At 44.8% G+C, this 22244-nt stretch overlaps 1 protein-coding gene across 11 annotated transcripts in view; it reads right to left on the bottom strand.

The window, feature by feature from the left end:
- Window positions 1–502: 502 nt before the first annotated feature.
- The window catches only part of MORC2 (MORC family CW-type zinc finger 2), a 60017-nt gene continuing 38275 nt past the window's right edge, over window positions 503–22244 (bottom strand). For 6 of the 11 annotated variants that reach the window (XM_086856398.1, XM_086856400.1, XM_086856405.1 and 3 more), the window contains 16 exons: window positions 21469–21551; window positions 20540–20625; window positions 16775–16915; window positions 16220–16374; window positions 15964–16092; window positions 14577–14682; window positions 7043–7175; window positions 6600–6674; window positions 6114–6488; window positions 5575–5715; window positions 5429–5483; window positions 4527–4668; window positions 4000–4191; window positions 3812–3905; window positions 2272–2460; window positions 503–1413 (listed from right to left, as the gene is read on the bottom strand). In XM_086856398.1, the coding sequence (XP_086712524.1) occupies window positions 1345–1413; window positions 2272–2460; window positions 3812–3905; window positions 4000–4191; window positions 4527–4668; window positions 5429–5483; window positions 5575–5715; window positions 6114–6488; window positions 6600–6674; window positions 7043–7175; window positions 14577–14682; window positions 15964–16092; window positions 16220–16374; window positions 16775–16915; window positions 20540–20625; window positions 21469–21551 (2165 nt within the window). In that variant the 3' untranslated portion in view covers window positions 503–1344. Of the gene's footprint in view, window positions 1414–2271; window positions 2461–3788; window positions 3906–3999; window positions 4192–4526; window positions 4669–5428; window positions 5484–5574; window positions 5716–6113; window positions 6489–6599; window positions 6675–7042; window positions 7176–14576; window positions 14683–15963; window positions 16093–16219; window positions 16375–16774; window positions 16916–20539; window positions 20626–21468; window positions 21552–22244 lie in introns of all 11 variants that reach the window. The other 5 variants (XR_015277827.1, XR_015277829.1, XM_086856399.1 and 2 more) reach the window with 3 other exon arrangements.

The raw sequence follows: 22244 nt of genomic DNA, 5'->3' as shown, positions 1-22244 counted from the left end.
TCTTCTGTGGTATGTAGAAACTTTGGAGTTCTTCAGGACTATAAACAATTAGTGACAAAGATTTTCTGCGCAGCAGATATTTCATTTGGAAGGGTTTTCTGCAAAGCATCTATTACACATCCATCCCCAAGGGTCCATTCCACCTGACCTCCCTGATAATGGGTACCTCCTGCTCACAACATGTTTCTCCAACCATGTGGCTTGCAGGGTACTCCAGTTTCCGAGCATGAGTCCACAGACACTTTGTCCTAGTGGGCCTGAGAAGCTGCTGGCCAGCTGACAAACTCTGACCAAGTCCTCTTGGCCACAAGTGGCCTACCAGGAGCTGGCTGCAGCTGAAGGATAAGGGACAGGTGATTTCCTTGCTGCAGACACAGGCCCAGATGTGGTGCAGTGTAGGGCCCTGAAGGCTTCAAATAGCCTCTCTCTAATAATTAGAAATCTCTAATTATAAAATTACCTGGTAGAGGCAATTGATAAAAACAACACAAACCTGAGGGGGTGACTATAGAACAGGGGTCACTTTATTGTCAGGCAGTCAAGAAGTTCTTCTGACACTATAATTATGTCTCAAAGAAACAGCAGCCGAAGTCAGTGATTAAGTGACTACAAGCAGAGAATGTGAACTCCAGCATTCTTTTCTCTGATGCTCACAGCCCACTGCAAGTAGATCAGAAGGTAGATCCTCTTCTGTAAGAACCCTCAGCCTCTCAGCTGTTACCATGGTGGCGGTTTCACCTACTTGCAGAGACCTCCTGTTCAGGAAGCTCATAGCAGGTGCCAGTGCTAAATTTCTGAGATCCACCAAGGTTCCATCCCCTCACACTCATAAACGGACATCTTCTGTCCCTAACTCCAATTCATGGTTTGACTTTCTCTAGCCCAAGTTCAGTATCTTCCACAAAAATCCCTGACCACCTCTGCCACAACTCAAGGCGTACTTTTAAGTTTCTGCCAGGTTCTTACTAAAGAACCAGTAAGCTAAGCAGGGTGCTCTGAGCTCCCAGGCTTAGCATATGAATATACTCGCGTAGCAAAAAGGGTACTCACACTTCTACATCACTAAAAACACCCATCATATCAGGCACAGTTCCCATTTCTTTTAAAAATAAATATTTATAAACAAAAGGAAGAGATTTGGAGAACTACAAAGTTAAAAAATTTCCTGCAAACAGCACAAATGTTTCTCATGTACAGTCACAGGAACAAGTTGTACATCAACATGAGCGCTGTCTAAAAAACTCTCTCCTCATCAGCTGCCCCAGTCCACCTGCACAGAGATCCACATCTCCCATTGTAGCAGCCATCTCTTCTGCACTTCTCCAGGACTTGTACTGGAGCTGTTCAGTCTCCTTTCATGATCAAGTCCTCGATATATGCATCCAGTTCATCATCTGTATTAATATCAATGTCCTGAAACCAAAGTAACAAGGAATACCAGTGAGAAGTGAATCCTGAAGAACAGTGCAAGAAAAGAGGAACCAGAGCAGCTTAGCATCCTTTGTTACATCTGGCCTGCTCAGCCTCTATGCCCCAACCTCCAGCACTCTCTACCTGCTGACAGCTGCACTGACAGCACCCCCAGCTTTCCCTGTCAGCATCTGAAAGACAACACTGGCAACCCATCAGCACCTGATGCTCAAACAATGCACTCAAGTGATGGATTTACTGTACTGATTTCAGTTGAGGCAGGTTCAGTTTGGGTTCTTTTAGATTTAACACATTTTCCTAAAACGGAGCAACTGCTTCCAGATACTTTCAGTAGCCTTTCCAGGTAGATCCTGATTTTATGAAAGCAGTTTTTATATTTAAAGTTAGTTTATTTATTAAAACATTTTAATTATATATTTCATATTTTAATTTAATAGTTTAACTAATATATCAATTTCACTACAAGACTTTTTACTATTGTTTGTTTAAAGGTTTGCATTTCTCTATGTGGAGTTCAGAATCTGCAAAAATGGGGCAAAAATGCCCTGCTAAGCACTGCCTATGCCTGGGGAAATTCTCAAGCATCCTCATGGCAGAGAACAAACAGAACCTGTGCATTATGTACACACCATGAGAAATCATTCTGTAAGAATTAACATACATCAGGACTCCCACCCAGGGCCTGGTTCCCAAAAGGGGGCAGTGACAGCCCAAGCTGTTCCCAACTGAGGAAGCTGGAGCCCAGTGAGATACTGGACTGAAATACTTGTAATGCCTGGAGGGGATGAGCCAGGTGGCTACTCTGAGGCAGCTCAGGGTTTGCTACTCCTCCCCACCCACCTCCTGCACTTTCTGCAAAAGGGCCATGATATTAGTCCTAAGCTTCTGCAGTTTCTCCTCCGTTTCCTTCAGCTTCCTCTCTGAGTTCCGGAGGTTTTCCTCACAGGCTTTGGCCCGAGCATCGGCACGTGTCTGATATGAATTGCACAGGTTCTGCAGACCCATCTCATACTGCTTAAAATATTCTTTCTGTAGTAGACAAAACACAACAGATGACAAATTAAGAGAAAGCACCAAGCATCACAAAGACATGAGCACTCACAGGCTGTAAGACAATCTAAACTCCTGGCCCTCATGATCAAGTCCTCCCTGCAGCGTGCTCCTGCCCATGCTCATATTTACATCTGACTTGCCTACTGCAGCCAGTACAGATTTCACACAGCTTTTCACATTCTTTCAATACCAGAACTACCCCCAAAGCTGCTTGAATTTAGATTAAGGGTTCAGTGTACTTTAAAAACCCTGAATCCACACACATGCTGCAGGCCTGACATCCCCTGTACACTGTATCCTTAGTACAGATCACCCAGACAACACAGCCTCTCACTGCAAGGTAGGGACAGCTACACTCACCAAAAACCCCAGACACAACCAAGATGTCCTGTGGAAGGAGCAGGAGTGGTAACTCCAGCAAATGCCAGCAGATGCCTGAGTTAACAGAAGGGGAGGAGACAAAAGAGAGACTGCCAATACACACACTGCGAGTGTGGGATTTAAAAACAGAACTGGCTTTGGTCATGTGGTCATCTGCAGGCAGCTTTTTACATGTGCCTCCTGGAAAGGTCTCTCTTGGTAGTATGTTGAAGAAGAAAGTCAGAGAGGCCAGTTCCCTTGCCCTGCATTCCAGCCAGCACTGGGCCTCCCAGTACCAGGCTGCTGGTGGAAGCTCAGTCCCACCTGTCCTGTGCTCAAATAAACAGAGGTCAAAAGTCTTAAAGTGTGCAGCTTGACTCACTGGCAACCTGCTCTCCTGGGGAAGTGGGAAGGGAAGGGGTTGGCTTCCATGTTCTCTCACACTGAAGTAAATGGCCTATATAGGAATTGAATCCACACTCAACGTTGTGGGTTCAATCCCTGTATGGTCCATTTACCTAAGAGCTGGACTTGATGATCCTTGTGGCTCAGAATATTCTGTGAATCTGGGGATAATTATTTGTTGTATTATTTATAATTTTTAAGATTGTCTCCTGATAAGTTATAAGGCTGGGAGCAAAACAAGGAGGTTTTTGTTTCTACAAACCTCTAACCTGCTCTGTCTTTTACAGAAGTTTAACAGCAATGGTTAAGAATTTAAGATAGCAGCAGCCAATAGCATTCCCACACAAATGCAAGCTAATTAGAAAAATCCTCAGACAACTGTTAAAAGACTCAAGGCATCTCTCAAAGCTCTCATTCTTTTTGTCAGCTATGTTAGTCTGCCGAAGATCCAAATTATCTTTTCAAGAGTGTACTCTTGCATCAGCAAGATGCACATTTGCCATACGAATGGAATATGTGTGGGTAAAACACAAACTTACTTTTCTAGAAGTACTGAACTCACCAAGGGAAATGCCAACAACCCTTCTGAGCTCATGGAACTCAGCTCATTCTTGGAGATTGGAAAATTTGGAGGCAAGAAGTATCGCAAACAATTCCTGTGCAGGAAAACAAAACACAAAGCCAGAGTTGGGAGTTTAACAGACTGAAGCAATCAGATTGCAGAGTTCACAAGGTCTGCGGTGAACTCACCGAAGGATCTGGACAAGCAAGTCAACTGTTTCTTGGCTGCTGCTGGGACCAGTGGTGTCAGGCTCAATTCTGACGCAGTCTGAGGTAGAAGGTTCAGCCATGACCACTTCCTCTTCCTGTTGTGTGTCTGGAGCCTGGTACTCAGGAGAGGGAGGCTTCATAAGCCTTACATCCTCACTGCCTTTCTCTACCCTGAGAAGAAGTATTAAGGGCATGTCAGGAATCTTTTTCTACATTGGACTTACGTGAAACACACTTAACAGTTTCATCAGAAGCTGTACCCAAGTGTCACTTAGACCTCTATACACTGCCTAGAACTAGAACAGCTGCCTCCAGGGCAGGCATCAGAGTGACAGACAGATGGAGTCTGTCATGCCCATTACTTATGAAGCCCTGGATAGTCCTGACCTCACAGGTTTCCTGCCATGACAGCAGCATATTTGTCTTCAGCATCTATGGGAACAAAACAGACCCTTCCTCCCAAAAACAAAACAAGCCTCCAAAATCCAGTAGCTTGAGATAGTTACCAGCGATCCCTTGGTGTGGTGTCTGTAGGGACATAGTCAAACTTCACCTTCCACCGGATTGCGTGCCTGACCTTTTCAACAGCTGTGACACGGCCTGTGAACCATTCCTTGTTCACACGCACCTCCACGTGCAGCCCCTTGTCTGTGAGGGGGAAGCAAAGGTGTTTGCAAACATTCAGATGCTGGAGAGCACATTCTACAGGTGCTCTAGAGATTTAGGCACCTCAGCAGGGAGGACAGCTGTGACAATGCCCTCAAACAGTATGGACACCATCAAAACACAATCAGCATACAGGTCAGCTCTTGCTGAGAAACATGAAGATGCATGGAAATTCCAGATGGAAGGTTTCTCCTGTACTCCAAGCTGTTTGACATGGACTTTACAGTCTCATAATGGGCTCTAGGAGAATTTACCACACATTGGTACTTGTGGGTCACTTTCTGGACATCTCCCTGGAAGCATGCTGAAAAGATGCCCTGCTCTGGCAGATGGTGCAGTATCAACCTGGCAATCACCCTTCCTCGGGTCTCCCAGCCCCTCTTCTTTCACAGCAGTGCAGTCAATCTGGATACAGCCCTGAGCATTTTCCAGCTGGCATGGCTGAATGATCCACTCAGGAAGAGTGAACATGCCATCAGCTACACCCTGCAGCCCAGCCCCACCCCCGTCAACGTGATGTAGCCATCAATCACAGACCTTTCCATGCCACAGCTGCCTCTGGTCTAATCAAAGGGTTCCCCACCAAAATGTTTCATGCAAGTTAGAGCAATCTTGGGGTTTGGAATTCAAATTTACACTATTTCTTATTTTAAAATCTCATTAAAGAAATCACACGTTTAACTGGTGCAACAGCTCTTTTCTGTGTCAGATACTAGTGGCAGCCCAAGGGATCATTTCTCACCTTTCTGTGCTTTCTTCAGTTCCAACAACTCTTCCTCTCCAGCACTGTCTGTGAGCTGAGAGCAGAGAGCTCACATTAGTTATCTCCCATCAAGATTATAAACACCTGATAAGTACCTTCTGCTGGGGAAACTAGCACATTCTTACCTCCACCACCACCTCACTGGAATCCTTCTCTTCTTTCACCGCCAAAAATTTTCCTCGTTTTGTCCTCTCCTTTTTGGGTTCCCCCTCCTCCTCAGACCCATCCTCTGGGATGTTCAAGGCCCTCTTTCGAGTGCTGGAGGCCTGAAAGACGGAAACAAGCTCTAGCTATTAATTCCAGCCTGCTTCCAACCAAAACCTTCTGGAAGCCAAATTTTTTTTTTAAAAAAAAAATCTCAACATCCAGTATTTAATTTGGTAGTTAGTTTTTCTGGAAGGTTTTAGAGGTGCTACATCATCATGCAAATGCTCACCCCACCACTCCACGTACGTTTTTTTTTCCTGGGGAAACAATCTGCTCTAACAGGAAAGAGATGAAACCAGTCTTCTCGAGGGGTGTAAATGGCACCCTAACCCAAGAGTAAAGTAAAAGTTCTCTTGGCCTGTGCACTGCCCACAGTGCACATAACACAGGAAAGAGCAGACAAGCTTAGAGTGACAGTGGGTGAGGAGCTGAGGGGTTTCATCCCACTGATTCTTACCTGTAAACATCTGCCAGGGGCAGATTTCCTTACTGCTGGCACCTTGGCAGCTTTTGGATTGGGTGTCTCACGTGGGCTTTTGGGGCTCTGCAGACCAGAGAGGGGCTTCATGCTTGTACCTGATTTGGCAAGAGTTTTTAAAGTGCTGTTAGACTTCCCAGATGTCACAGTGTGATGGTATGTCCTGGAAGTGCTGGCCTCCTCCTTGAAGAGCATGCTGGCTAGCTTGGGAGAGCTGGTATTTGGATGATCTGAAGAGCTCTTTTTCAGCTGACTGCAGTACTTGGGAGGAGGTGAAGATCCTGGTGGTCTGCTGGGAGCATTCTTTATGACATCAGGCAAAGGCGGAGATCGTGGGCGCTGAGCTCGGGTGTGCTGAAACAAAGGAAAGCAGAGAGAGAGGAAGGGTAGAAGAGTGGGGAACTGCTGTTCAGAACAGTTAAGGAAGCATAAAGGAGTAAAAGCCTACAGTAGGATCCCATTTACCTCCCTTGAAGGCCGTGTGGTCACTTCCAGAGGCAGTTTCTTTAAGTCAGACTGAGAGCGAATTGAAGTGGTTTTCTACCAAAAAAAAAAAACCAAACAAACAAACAAAAAAAAAAACACACACAAAAAAAAACCACCACGAACAAAAAACAGAAAGGTCATGTTTACAAGCTGTCGGGGGCTACCTGAACCCATCCCAGAAGTTTTCCAGGCTAAAACCAAGAATTTTATGGTGTATCTTGTGTCCTTCAAGAGAAATCCCTTCAGCTGTTATTCCCATTTTCACAACAGAAGATTAAATACAAGCTGAGATAGTCAATTTCTGTTATTAGAACAGTCCCAGCCCCACAGAGGAACACAGGTGGTTTTGGACTCAGCAGCAGCCCTTTGCACAAGGAGGTCCATCACACCTGCTCTGTTTAGCTGGAGACCCCCAGACTCACCTGCAGAACTTCCAGCTTTTCCTGCTGCTGGTGGATTTTCTCTGTCAGTTGCTTCTGCTTTTCCTTATTTGTTTTCAAATCTTTTTTTAGAGTTCCCAGTGGTACCTTCTGCTTCTGCTCTGCAGCCTCACATCTAACATGGAGGGAATGCAAGACAACCTCAGCAAGGACAGCAGAACCTGTATCATCTCACACAGAATTATCCAAACATCCCATTCCAAATGCATCAGGAAAGCCACTTGCCTTTCTGCAGTAGCTACAATCTCAAAAGCAGTGTTTTTCATCTTGAAAAACAGATATTAATTAAGGATCAAAAGCATAGTTGTTAATAAAAAGGCATTTATGCTGGGAATCACAAATTCCGAGCCCAGGAACTGTAACACAGCTGTGATAGCTTCTGTACTGCACCCGTACTCCACTTTTTCAACTATTTTCCTTCCAATCAGCTTATTTCTTCATATCAATTCTTTCTGCAGACTTTTTTCTCTTCAGAAAGGAAAGCACAGTACCAGAAACCCATGACTAAGACATTACCACAAGCCTTCCAGCCTCAGATGCCTTCTGTCTTGCCACTCAAGGTCTGGCAGTGTCCTTTGCAACATCCTGTAGCTATCTGCTTTTTCCATCCTGTTCAGCCTATGGTCTACAACAGTGGTGAGTATCCTACTCTCCCAGGTCCTCTCAGGTGCAGAATCCTGGAAGAGTTCTTGAGAGAGAAGCAAAACAGGTAGGAAATACTCTCTCAAATGGATTGGCATCACCTTCAAAGTGCTGGCTAAGCAGCTGGCCCTCAGGAGCACTGCCAGAAGAGAAAGAGGGCAGAACCTCTCAGCCCAGGCTCATCTCCTGTCACCAAACAGAGTCATGGAAAGACAGACCAAGATCAGCCCTGCTGGGGTAAAATCATGCAGGAATGGTTTGAGCCAGGAAAGCAGCAGATAGCCCTTTGACAACACAAGAGATCCAGCAGATCTCACTCTGCACTGGAGCCAAACTGGTAACCTGCAGATGTCTTATTAGTAAACAGAGAACCCTGCTCTCACTGTAGAACACTCAAGAGCTCCAAGAAACTGAGGAGAGATGATTTTATCAAGATCTCTATCTACCAGATACACACTGATCAACTTTGTGAGTGAGATGGAGCACAAACAGCAGTTCCTGCATCAGCCTCTTCCCAGCTGAAGCACTGCTGGGGTGTTTTCCTTGGCTAAGGAAGTGTGTGTCATCACAACAAAATTACTGCCTGACACAAAACCTGCAGTTCCCAAAGGTAAAGTTGAACAAGTGGTACCACACACAGTTTCCTAGCACAGAAATGCATCTTCCAGGTCATGGTAAGGCTGGAAGCATTGCCAAGCTGTGTCTTATAGCACAGTAAAGAAAGAAAGCACCTTGAATTCTTCGACAAGAAAAATTCAGACTCTTCATGGCATCCAAATACAGAGATTGCATCACTGGAGGCAGCAAATCAGAACAAAGGAATTTTCTTGGTAGTCAGAATGGACTAAAACCAAGACTCTGATGGTGCTCAAGGAGCTTTGAGACAACAAACATCTTCAGCTGGTGTTTCAGCCACTGTCGGCAGTTATGCATCCTTCCTTTTGTTCTGTCTCACCAATGGAATTTTAACCCATTAGTGTCAGGGAAAACCTGATTGCTGGTACTTGGTGGGTGCTTGAAAAACACAAAGAGTTTGGCTGGGCCTAAGTGGGGAGAGAGGCAGGAGAAAGGGAGGGCAGGGGCAGCTGGGGGCTGGCTGGTTTCTTCAGCTTCAGAGCAGGACACTCACTAGGAGCTGCTGCGGTGGGGAGAAGGGAATTCACCATCACCCAGACGGAGCTGCTGCTTCTTCTCCTTCTTCCCTCTTCGTTGGTGGCCTCACACCCCCTGCCCTGCCAGGACGTGTGGCAGTGCCAGCCACCGCCGCGGAGCTGCTGTTCCACCTCAGCCACTGGCCCAGGATCTCAGCTCATCCCTGCTGATCCACCTCATCCACCAGCCCAGGATCTCAGCTCATCCCTGCTGATCCACCTCAGCCACTGGCCCAGGATCTCAGCTCATCCCTGCTGATCCACCTCATCCACCAGCCCAGGATCTCAGCTCATCCCTGCTGATCCACCTCAGCCACTGGCCCAGGATCTCAGCTCATCCCTGCTGATCCACCTCATCCACCAGCCCAGGATCTCAGCTCATCCCTGCTGATCCACCTCATCCACCAGCCCAGGATCTCAGCTCATCCCTGCTGATCCACCTCAGCCACTGGCCCAGGATCTCAGCTCATCCCTGCTGATCCACCTCAGCCACCGGCCCAGGATCTCAGCTCATCCCTGCTGATCCACCTCAGCCACTGGCCCAGGATCTCAGCTCATCCCTGCTGTTCCAGCTGAGTGTTCCTCAGAAGCCCTGCAGGAGCACCAGGACTGACCGCCCGAGGGGGTTTGTGAAGCAAAGGCTGTCACAGGGTCTTGGCTCTGTTTTGTTGTTAACGCTGTAGTTATTGCTGTATGTTTGCCTCGTTATGCACACTAGTAAAGAACTGTTATTCCTACCCTCAGATCTCTGCCTGAGAGCCCCTTGATTTCAAAACTATAATAATTTGGAGGGAAGGGGTCTACATTTTTGTTATAGATACATGTTATATTGTTGGCTTTTCACAAATATTGGAATGAAAGATATGTATAAGATTAGAAAATTTTGTTGTATTAATATAGTTTCCTTTATTTCTGTTATTGATGAAACTTAGAAATCGTAGTATAATACATATATGTTATACTATAGCATAGTATTAAAATAAAAACTACTTTTGTTTGTATAACCCAAAGACTGAAAAGATAACTAGAGGCCCCCTGCATTCGTAAACTATCGTATCCAGATAAAGACAGCAGTGACCAGAACGCCAGGGGAGGAATTTATTGCATTTCTGTTATCAGGGAATGTAAAATCTTGATGGCGCCAAGAAAATCGATCTATTGGGAAAGAGGCAAGAGTTCGGTTAAACCAAAGAACACCAAAGATCCTAAGAAGAATGTATGAATATGTATGAGAATTTATGAATATGAAGTAGGGGTCTGTTTTTAAGGGACAATCCTTTGTTAAGGTGTGCTCTCTTGGCTCAATGCAGAGACACCCGGCCATATCTGTATACTTTATCTCCTAATTGTCTTTTTATTAAACTTTTAAATTCTATAAAAAATATGTGAACCTCATTTTTCACAATTTTCATTCCAAGGGATGCTCCTGCCCTCCCTGGCAGACACCTGTCTTCCAAAACCATGACAGCCGCCCATTCAAATGACATTTAGGATCCGACTGGATATCAAATAAGAGAATAGAGGCAAGCCAGCCTGACAGTATTTCACAGTGTGAAACAGGGACACTGCCTTCTCTGTAACAAAGTGAACGATGGTGGCACCTGGTGCTGACCTCAACACAGACAGTGGCACTGGAGGGAGTGACTGCTTACCATGACAGACTGAGAAGGGCATTCAGATCCCATGATCTGGAACACCATGCACGAGCAGCCACTGAAGTGTAAGTGGACAAACCAGAAGGGTGGGGAACAGCTCAATGCCAAGAGTGGACACTGTGCCAAGGCAGCCAAAACTACCATATGATCTCTGATGCCAGGAGAGTTTCAACACTTGACATTGCTCCGACATAGCTTCATTTTCAATTTGGCTGGATGAGACCCTGCACAGACTCTCACAGAACACAAGCTTGAGGGCCCCACCCATTTGCTTCTCAAATCATGACATCCTTCAGACACTGCAAATACCTGGAATGGTCAGGACACAGATGTGAAGGTGTCCAAACTCTCCACAAAGGACCCAACATTGCAGCTCTTGGAACTGGCTCCAGCCAAAGAGCCAAAGAAGTGCTGGAGGAACTTCTGCTTCATGTTGTAAGGGACACAACTGCACTCACTGCTGGAAAGCATGTGTAAGCCTATTTAATCCAAAAATGTCCTAGAGTTATTTATTCTTCCAGAGTAAGACTCCTCAGATCCCTTTTAAAGCTAAAATGACCAGAAGTTCGGCTCACCAGTGCCCTTTCCCAGCTTCCTGCATGGGGGATGTAGGATGGCACAGCATGCACTGTGGAGGCACTCAGACTCACTCCAAAGAACACCTCAACACATTCTCACATGAAATGCAGCTACCCACCCCCACCCACCCCCAATTTTCAAGGTATTGAAAATAAAAAGTTTAAATTCTTTCATCAGAAAATCAAGTTCCTGGTAGGTGATACAATAAAGATCCCATCGGCAGACAGAGGTGCACAAATATAATGGCAGGTGAGGGGACCTGAATAACACCCTTCCATGGCTACCCTCAAGCCATCCCAGGAGCTGCAATCCCAGGAGCTACCAGCCCATCTAGGGTCTACTTCCACAAGCCCAGAGGCCCATAGGCAGTTCAGGGGATGTGAATTGTGTTTTCTGGGAACTGGGGAATGCAAATCTCTTCAGAGGAACAGAAACCCCGTGTGGGGTCCTGCCAGGACTGTTCTACAGTTCCCCCATGTTTTGGTCAATGACACAATAAGCCCTCTGAAACATCTTTTGGACCAGGAGGAACCAAAAGCAGGTAAAGGAAAGGACTGAGATTATTTGAGAAGAACAAACATGGGAAAAATAGACTATAACAAGGGCCAGTTGTACATAAACCTTTGGCTGGTCAATATACCTCTGTGTACTAACCTCCATGTCTCTCCCTTTCCTAGGTGAGGGCCTCTGTTCCATGTGTGTACTGGGGTGCAAGTGCCAGCTGCTGGAGTGGGACCACCTGTCACATGTGCCTGAGTGCTACCAGCTGGTGTGACTACAAGCAAGTGAATAAACATGAGCCATAGGAATGTCAGGCCAGAGGAGCCAGCCAGGAGGGTAACTGGAAGCAGGGGAGGGGGTGTGTAAGGGTGACCCACAAGAGCTGATTACTGGAGGCACAGGTGAGTCCTCCCCAGTTGATGGAGATGGGTATAGGGGTGTAGGCAGAGCTGTGGGTGTCTCTAGTTGGAAAGTACCTGGGAAGAGCAAGGATTCCAATCCAATCAAAACAGAGAGATGTCCAGTGTGAGACACAGAGGTCTGTAGTTTTTGTGTGCTGTGTGTAACCACAGAAGGAGATCTGTACACCTCACCCCTGGGATTGCAGGCCTCAGGGCCCATCTATCCCAGTGCAAGTAATCAGAGGCATGGGATCTGGAGGCCAGGTATGGTCATGAGTATTTCTACTAGTGGCCCCTCATCCTGACGAGCCAAGAGGGAAAAGGATGAAGCTGCTGGTGCAGTCTGTGGGAATGCTGGACATGCCCACCTGTGCTATCTGTGGGGCTGGATGTGTGTACATACACGGTCTGTCTGTGTTTGTGTGTAACCACAAGCAACATCTTCTGAGCCTCGCTCAGGTGCTTCCACCTGAAGGGCTGAGGATGTGGCAGCCCCTTCTTAGGTTCCAGGCTCAGCCCTGCCCCAGCATTTTGTCCAGGAACATCATCAGCACTGCCACACTCCTCAGAGCTCTACATACACATGGAGCAAACAGGGAAGTGTCAGCACAGGTATTCTTCCACTGGGAGCTACCAAAAGGAAGAAGCCAGAAAGCCACTGCTTTGAAATAGCATCAATATTCTGTAAAATTTTCAGCCACAGATGTTAGATTTTTTATTCCAATCAAAAGTTACTGCCTGGATTCATCCCTTTGTCTTTAAGCGCTGAGCCAAGGGACCTGAGTTACAGTACAGCAGATTCCCTTCCTTACACAATAAAGACATGAACTGGCTTCCAGCAGTTCTGCTCTCCACAGAGAAGCAGCCTAGAGCAAACATTTTTCTCACTCAAATAAATTACTAGATTCTACCTACATTTTGTAACTGTAACACATATCACCGGAGAAAGAACCACTGTGCTGCTCCTTCAAGCATGCAAAATGTCCCTCCTAGGCTCACCTCAATCAAGTGGAATTGCTGCAGTTTGGTATCTGATGGGTGGGAGCAGTAGGAGCGATAAAGACAGCTGCAAAGTCCCCTGAACTCACGTAAGTCCCGGCCTGCGCCATTGTTGGGAAGGATGAGAATTTAACAGAAAAGTTTTATGGATATGAATGCTTAGCAGAAGGTTCTCTAGAAATGAAAGCAAGCTTTGATATATAAAAAGATGTTTTTAGGGATAGTTGATGCTGAGACAGCTGAGAGAACAAAGGTTTAGTCAAGTTGGAAGGTTTAGAGCAAAGGTTTAGTCAGTTAGAAGGAAGTTTTATGGCTAAAAGTCCAATAGGTTAAGTGGTCTTCAAACAAAGCATGTTTGCTACCAAGTAAAAAAGCATAGGCAGACAGAAAGATGTTTTTTAACAAAGCAAAAAGAATTTTCCACTGCAAAACAAGTTTCAAAGTTTAACATGTAATTGCTAACTCAGATGATTAGTTAGTCACTAACATAGTATGGTAATTCTAGCAGTTTTGATAGGATGTATGTAAATGTAAAGGTATTGTGTATGATGCTGATTGGTTATGTGGTTATATGCACAGCAAAAGAAAGAGATATAATGCATGGTAATCAGAACCAAAAAGGCTTCAGGACACAGGGCTTGCCTATAGCCAGCAGCTATAGGCTGACCCATGGCCCCTGCTGTAACCTAATCTATGGAATAAACAGCATTATAAAGAAAAACCACCTGAAGTCCCCATCTCTCCGTTGGCTCTTACACACCATGACAGCTCTTCAACTGCCATCTATTCTGCCCATGGCAAAATTAATATCATCTAAACCTACAATAGTGTTTCTGGTGCTGGTGCAGAAGGATCCAAATTTCATCATATCACTGGTTGATAGGCTAGAGGCAGCTCTGGGGAGCTTTCCTCCCCTCCAGCACCAGGAGCCCAGGACCACGTCCTGGAATATCTCCAGGGATTGAGACTGCACAATCTCCCTGAGCAACCTGGGCCAGGATTTGGTCACCCTCACAGGGAAAAAAGTGTTTCTGACATGCAGAGGGACACTCCAGCATTCCAGCTTGTGCCCATGGTATCTGGTCCTGCCACTGGGCACCACTGGGAATAGCCAGGCTCTGTCCTCTTTGCAGCCTGCCTTTAGATGTTAGTATACATTGATTAGAAGACCCTGAGCCTGTTCAGCTCTGGGATGGACAGCACACACCAGTGCTGGGGCTGTCCTCCCCAAGGATAGGACTTTGCATTCTCCTGGTTGAATGTCAGGATAGGTTTCTGCTGGCCCATTTCTCCAACCTGCAGGTCCCTCTGGATGGATCTGTGACTGCCTGGTTTGTCAGCTACTCCTCCCAGTTTGGTGTCACCTGTCACTTGCTGAGGATGTCCTCTGCAATCAGCACATTGCAAATGCCCATCCAGCATTCAGCTTCCTATACAATTGCCATTGATGCTTTTTCACAGACTGTGAGCACAACTTAAAGGTACAGAATCCCTCCAGCTGTTTTCAAAGAATAGATGACCAGAAAAAAGATCCAAATGTGCAGATATGGCACCCTGCAGAAAAGTTTTAATATTAACTGATTCTTACCTGTCTTGTTCAGGATCAGGGTTCATGGAGCACACCCAGCTGTCAGGGTAGTTCTTCTCCACTGAGCTCAGCTGGAACGGGAGAGTCCGCCACTTCAGACAGACATCTGTCAGACAGATGCTTTGCAAGTCAGAAATACACATAATTTTTCCCCATAGCCCATTTAACGCCCAAGGACTGCACCAAAGTGTATCCAACAACAGTAAGACTAGTGGCCAAAAAAAAGTGATACGGTCACAGAATATATTAAGTCAATTCTTTCTTTGTGCTCACAAAATGCTTGAATGAAACCCTCAGAGACAACCCTAACAAGAATGCAATGAAGCCTGGCATCAACCAGCACCAGAGGACCTCACACTCCTGCTGCAACAATGACACATACAAACGGAATTGAACAGCCAGTCCTGACATGACAGCTCAGCCCAGTGGTCAGGCTGTCTCTTAATGATATAAAAGTAACACAAATCAGAGACTTATCCACTAAAAAACAAAATAAAACAAAAACAAAAAAAACCCAAAAAACAACAGCAACAAATTAAATTTCTGATGAACCAGGGACACAAATTTGTCTTCCAGAGTATTGCTGGCCTACCAGGAAACCAAAAGTGTCACAAAATCATGTTCTGCCAAGAAAATCCAAACGTTCTTAAATCAGGCTCTGGAAGCATATCAACAAGGGAAGACAAGAAGAAGGAGAGTAAAGCCCCTCTTCCTTCAGAGGAAACTTGAAAAGACTGAGACAACCATCAAGGCAATACAGTCTAACAAATAATTCCACAAGAATGGCCTTACATTCCTTCCTACGCCCACATTCTCAGGTCCTGGGGGGAAAATAAGAGACTTTGGTGTCACACTAGCAGGTGACAAAGTGATGGTATTGACCTTCCCATTACCGTAACAAAGGCTAAGCCAGAGCTGTTTAGAGGTGCACAGAAGAGAACTTGCATTAAATTCCAAGGTAACTGTAAAAGGTGCCCTCTGTGCTGACACAGTGCAGGCCAGTGCATCAGGGTACAAATTACTTGGCCACTTCCTATTGCCTGTGAGGATATTTGAGATGTTATTCTGGTGCTGGGATGGGTGCCTTTCAGTGAGTTCCAGTTCATATGACATTTCTAAGCCTCCTCTTAACACTGCTACTGGCCATATCTGCCCTGCTCTGTCAGGGAACCTGAAGATCAATTAGTGAACTGTGCAGGAAAAGGAGCCTTATGCCAGGATGTCACAGAGTACCACTGAGCGCAGACAAAGGCAAACTGCAAAGTAGACAGGCCCTAGGAAGGGATAACGATGGTCCATCCCAAATCTCCTATGCATTTAACTGTCCCCATCTGCAGCCAAGAGTGTCCCCTCCTTCCCCAGGGAAAAGCAGTTGGATCAGACGCACCGCACTGAATCGTGGTGGGGATCTCCATGGCTCTCCGGCGTTTGTAGCGCAGTTCACTAGATGGAGGCTGGTTCCAGTTTGCTGATAAATAACCAAATTCATCCCAGAATTTGATGATACCTCTCTGGGCTGGAAAACAAACCACATCCTGCTCAGTATGGAGCCATTACCACTAAATCACCATCTGCACTCTTGGCTGCCCTCCAGCCACCCAAATTTCTCCTTCCAGACCCTGGTAATAGTGAAGCTTCATTACCTATTGCGACATCCTTCCAATACTGAGCCAAATGCTCTCCCATGGCCTTCAGCAAGTGTCGATATTCCTTGGCATCAGCAAAGTCTTGTTTATTATGGGTTGGCTCCAGAACCAAATAGGGCACATCCACCACACCTACCACTCCTCCACATGCCCTGGAAGAGGGACATAGAGTCACAAACATTAAACTGACAGGCTGGCAACCTGAACCACCATGCAAAATGTAAGATGGGTTTAAGGATTTGTATTTGCTGTCAAGACCTATTTTGCCTGTCTCTAGAATGAGGCATTATTACTACCAGCATGCATCAGCACCAAATGCCAAGCACCTCATACTGGTGCAGGGATGACTAGAATTTGTGTAGAGAACTCTCTATCAAGAAACCAGGGAAATATTAGTATTAAATATATGCAAACTGAAGACTGACAAAATGAGCTAGCCTCAGGCTCATGAAGAATGATTAATGCAGAACACAATTATTGCACAGCCTAAGTCAGATGTAGAAATGTACTGGGCTTAAGCAAAAAGATTGCAGAAAAATCTGCAGGACTCACATGCCACCCTCCAGCTGTGGGCCCACCTTCTCATACATCTTGATCAGCCGACTGCAGTTATAAATGAACATGCCATCCAGCTCACGTTGCTCGATGTTTACTCCAAAGATAAAATTCAGCTCCTTGGGTTCCTTCAGTGCCCTGCAGAGGGCAAAACAGAGCCTTAAGAGATGCTGAAAATAAAGCATATTATTTGCTGGTGTTAGAGAGGGTATGGAAATCCAGCACCCTTGAGAATTAAATTAATCCTGTAAATTGCTACTTCTGAAAAATACAAAACATTTGTTGAAAGTGAAGCATAAACTTTGAAGAATTTAAGACATTAGAAAAGCTAAGACCTTTATTAAATCAATTTTTGTTAAATTTAATAAAAAACTAATACTAATTAAATTTAATAGAGAGGCACTACTAGAATTGGGAGCTAATCATTAGCCAATAACTAATTGTCTGTCAACCTTACGTTTGTTCATCTGGGCTTGTAATGAGAAATGTAGAATCTTGTAAGGAACTTCAAGAACATAAGACAATTGCAAACCAGAAACTAATTGGAAACATGAAACTAGGAACATGGCCAGGGGTTCATTTGTCACTTTTCAATCACTGGATTGAAAAGGTAGAAAGGTCAGAATGAGGAAGAGCCATATCCCTTCCTCCCTTATATGACCCCTCCCCATAACGAGACCACCGACTCATTTCAAGGAACAAACTGTGCATGCTTAATTGCTTTTTTTCTAATTAGCATAAGAAGCAGAGAGTGGGTGGTAACTGAGTTATGAATATGCATTTGTATTCAATACTTCTGTAAATAAAAAGCCTGTATTCACCTGTACTCAAAGCCATGCGTATTAAGGGGTGACCCTGCACATTGGCCCAGCACTGCCAATAAACACACACTTTTTAACCCTAATCATTTAAAGAGTCTTTGTCCATTACAGCTGGATACTGACACTAGATCATACCCATATTTTGGTGAATCAAAAGAGGATTGCAATTGAATATGAACAAAATACAAAAACTTTGCAATACAGATACTAATTTTGTCTGGACAGATAATTTAATTATTCATTTGAATATGTTTTCTCCTTCAGAATGGACTCTGGTTTTTACTTCAGATGTTTTTATTCAGGGGAAACAGTTTTATGAGAGCACTGCTGCATCCAGACTGGGCCTTTTCCATGCTATTTTGGTTTGTATTTTCCAGCTATATATCTCTTTCTAGATAAAGCATGGAAATTCAGATTTCAATATAAAACTACAGTCCTGATATTCTGATTCTATAAAGTTCTCCTAATTCCAAATTTCACAAGGCTGCTCCTTAAGTTGGAAAGCTGGAGGATAGAACACACAGCCCAAGCAGAGGTTTTTGGTTTTTTTTCTGGAATGTCAGGAGATCAATTTGCATGATTTCCCCTTTATCTATGCAGCAGATGACTCCAACAAAAATTGGCCTTGAGTACATTTGTGAGCCCATAGGGATTTCTGAATCTGAATCTTTGGTTACCAGGAATTCTATTGCCATTAAGCGCAAAAGCCTTGAGATTTTAATCTCTTTGTGCTATAAATCAAACAAGATCCCTGTGTCTCACAAACAGAAGTCTTGCTCTTCAACATACTAACTTAATTAGGTTCCACAGCTTCCCTGATACCCATGCTGTGGATTTTTCATAAGAAGGATCCTCAGCTTCACGTTGAAGGTATCCTCAAATGCGATGTCCAACCCAGTAACTACTGCAAGGCAAAGCCTATACCACAGTCCTGCCCATTCCTCTCAATTTTGACCTCCTCTATATTCCCCACCTGCCCCCATCAAGTCCTTCGTAGTTATGTGCTTTATCTTAATGAGGAATTTGACTTCTGCTTAAATGGTTAGCTTAAGATTGTGGAATTCTTTAAAATGTTCTGTTAACTGTCTACTAATATCAGATATTAGGAAGACCTGAGCCATGCACACATGAACCCTACACAACCATCACCTGCAGATATGAGATCTGAGTCTGTCTTAATGGTGAAACTTTGCAACATAAATCCCCAAAATAAATTCATATTCATTTTTTGTTTAAGGCCATCCTCCCTCACACAGATGCAATGGTACTCACATCTTCATTTAAATGACACATCATCATTTAAAAAAGGTGACTAGCACATTCCTAGGAAAAGACCTGAAATAGCAGCTTTCAATAATTTTAAATCTTTGCCAAGAAGGGTTTTGAACACTGTCAGCTGCTGGGCTGGAATGTGACCCTTTGGTGTCCGCTCACCGACGTAGACAATTATGATTTAAGAGCACGAGCAAGTGTGGCAGAACACCCACCTCAGGGATTCATTTTCTTTTTCTAACTTCTGGGAAAGAATGTAGAGCCTTACACTTCAAGAAATAGCACGTACTCACCTACAAAACAAGAATGTCTCCTCATTTTTATCAGAGAGGACAGGAAGTAAAATTATCATCCAAACCATGGAAAACAAAGTGGTGGGTAGAAAGCCAGGGATTTCATTACTAGAAATTTAGTACCTGTCCTATTGTCTGGATTGAGATCCAACCTGATCTTACACAGCCTTTGGAAACCAGAAAGCACTTCTTTCATTGATGCACCCAGCATCAGGGAAACAGAAGAAAACTATCCTAGTACATCCTCTGTAACTCAAGAATTTTCCAAAAGACAACAGGGATTAGGTAGTACAGAAGCTATCCTATTATACACATCTTTCAGGATTTTTTTCTGTTTTCTGAATGAAGTACAATGCTATGGAAAACCATGATCCTCTGAACTGTTTCTGATCACTAGTGATGAATGTGGGGGCACAGGGAAAGCCACGTACCTGCCCAGAGCATTTCTTTGCAGGTCAGCTTAGCAGGAAGAAGTGTTTTGCCCATGGGCAGGAAGGGCAGAAGACCATTCACAAAATTTTTTGTTGCACACTAATGTCACCAAACCCAAGAATTAAAGAACAAGGTGTAGATGGAAAAGTATGTGGAAGCTGAAGGAAACAGCTTCTCTCACAAGCTTCTGTATCATTCAGATCCCAGCTCTAGCACTTTTAAATTAAAGCTGTATTTATTTACTTCTTTTTAGCATCTTAAGATGCATTAGATCTATCTCCAGCAATAAGTCTGGGATAGTTCTGACCTAGGCAGCCACGTAAATGAGCATGCACACAGATAGGTGGGAATGGAGACATGCTGTATCCCAATCCCCAAACTTCCTCAGACTCAGCATTTGTTTTAAGAGCATTTGTTTCTGGTTATCACTTCATTTGAGAAATGAAAAACAAATGTATATGAAGAGTGAAATATGCCTGTGAGTACATCAAAAACCAACATTAACTGCCACCAGAGCTAAGACAGAAGAATGCATTGGGATTTTGCAGCACTGGCTACACCAAAACTCAGCCTGTTTTTAGAAAGCATCCCTAAAATTCCTAAAGCTATTTCACTGTAACTTGTGAACATTTGTTTATCAGCCTGAATCATATCTGCAGGTGAAATAGCAAAAGAGTGAAAAAGACTGATGCAAAAACCAGGTAAACATCTACAGCAAAAAGCCCAATCCAGAGAAACACATGTCTTTCAGCAGGTAAGAGAGGAATAGCAGAGGCAACCAGAATAGTGCCCCAGCTGCTCAGTTTCACAGCCCAGGCATATAAAATGCCCATGGATATTTAAGCTTTGAGCTGAACCAAACACACATGCAAAACAGGAGAGATATATGAGCACCTGGAGCAAACAGCTTAGGTACTCCAGAGTTTGGAAGTCCCTGCACTCACCGCTGCTTTGCGTCCTTAATCCTTTTCTTGACGTCAGCCTCCTGCCGCATGGTGATGGCCAAGTTCTGGACCTGACGCAGTGTCACCTGCAAATAGGCATAGCATAGTCAAGCTGGGGAATTCATAAAATTCATTCAATTTTTGATTTACTGCTCTTTCAGGAAGAGCTGAAAAATGTTTTAAACATAAAAAAGTCACAAGCAGTAGATGTTGACAACCAGTGTGACTCCACATGTAGGGCACACTTATGCTGGGTTGTTTAAACAACTACACAGTTGCTTGAAGGAGAACGTCTACATGTAAAAAAAGGATTAAGGAAATTGAAGCCAGTGGCAATGGAGCACAAGGAGACATCCAGAGCACTTGGATACTGTTGTCTCCATGACATACCAATAGGAAGCTCAGTGATTTTAAACTGTTGTTACTTGCTGACCTTCCTGGTGTCCCTGACAGCCCTCCTCCAACCTCCACCAAGGCACCAGGGCTCAGCCTTGACCCTCTCAAAGCCACAGTCCCACTGGAAAAAGGCAAAGAGCCCCTCTCCAAAAGCCCCAGCCCAAATGCCTCAGAGTCAGCTGCACAGGCAGTGGGGAACAGCCAGAAAGCCCGTAGCTCTAGTTCTGTTTCCCAGGCTGCTTCCACAGAGGCTGTCAGCAAACAGCACCTGGAGTCTGGAGGTCACCTTCCCACACAGGATATATCGGGGGTGTAGGCAGGGGAACGCCAGTACACTTCTCACTTGGGCTGTACATCATGTGAAGATGGTGAAGCACATCCATTGGAGATGAGGTCATGGAGATGCCTAAATGATGCTGGAAGTTCACTGCTGACTGAAGCCACCACCTGCTTAACCAGCACACAGCTGCCAGTGCTCTGAACCATCCCTTGGTGCCCAAAACATGACATGCTGCCAAAAGCACAAGGCTCACCCTAGACTCCCGAGTGAGATCCCCTCCAAGGCGTAGCTCGAGGGCACGGGCTTTGCTCTCTGCCTCACGAGCCTTCTCTTCCGCTGAAACATACAGGGACAAGGGTGGTATCAGCCATTTGGTACAGACAGACATCTTCAGGCATTCACCCAATGAGAGCAACTCCAGAGAGCCTTTGCTGAACTGATGTGTACCAGGGTACAAAGGGAACACAAAAACATACAAAAATCAAACCTTATGTGAGAGGGTACCACTGACACGGCATCTTAAACATGCTTAGAGGTGACAGTCAACACTGGCACAATAGCAGGGATAAACTGTGCAAAAACACATTTGAAGGAAGGATCCATGAGGAAGTCAAAGAGGAACTGGAAAGTATAAGGATGCCCATGGCCCTGCCTGCTCTGCCTGGTAATGTGATTCAGAGAACAGTTCTCACAAAACCAGGACTAAGTTCAGGCTTGAAAAGGAGTTCCAAAGAGGTAATTTTCTTGCAGAGATTAAGGGAAAGGATTATTCTCAGAAAAGCTTTAATCTCTGATAATTACTAAATTTTGCCTGGAGAAAAGACAAATCTGTCCTACACATTAAATAGGACCCAGCATTCAGAAAACCTACACTGCATGTGATCTTACCTTAAGAAACTTACCATGTAAAAGGAACTCTCCTTTTTGCCTCCCTCCTAGACAAAAAAGGAATGCTGACTATAAGCACACATCACCCTTGTATTACTTAAGATTCCTTCAATAAACCTCATTTTCCCCAAGGAGAATGGA

The sequence above is a fragment of the Cyanistes caeruleus genome, chromosome 18 (genome assembly GCF_971803275.1).
Source record: "Cyanistes caeruleus chromosome 18, bCyaCae1.hap1.1, whole genome shotgun sequence".
Taxonomy (NCBI): Eukaryota; Metazoa; Chordata; class Aves; order Passeriformes; family Paridae; genus Cyanistes; species Cyanistes caeruleus.
This window is presented reverse-complemented; position numbering and strand designations above follow the sequence as displayed.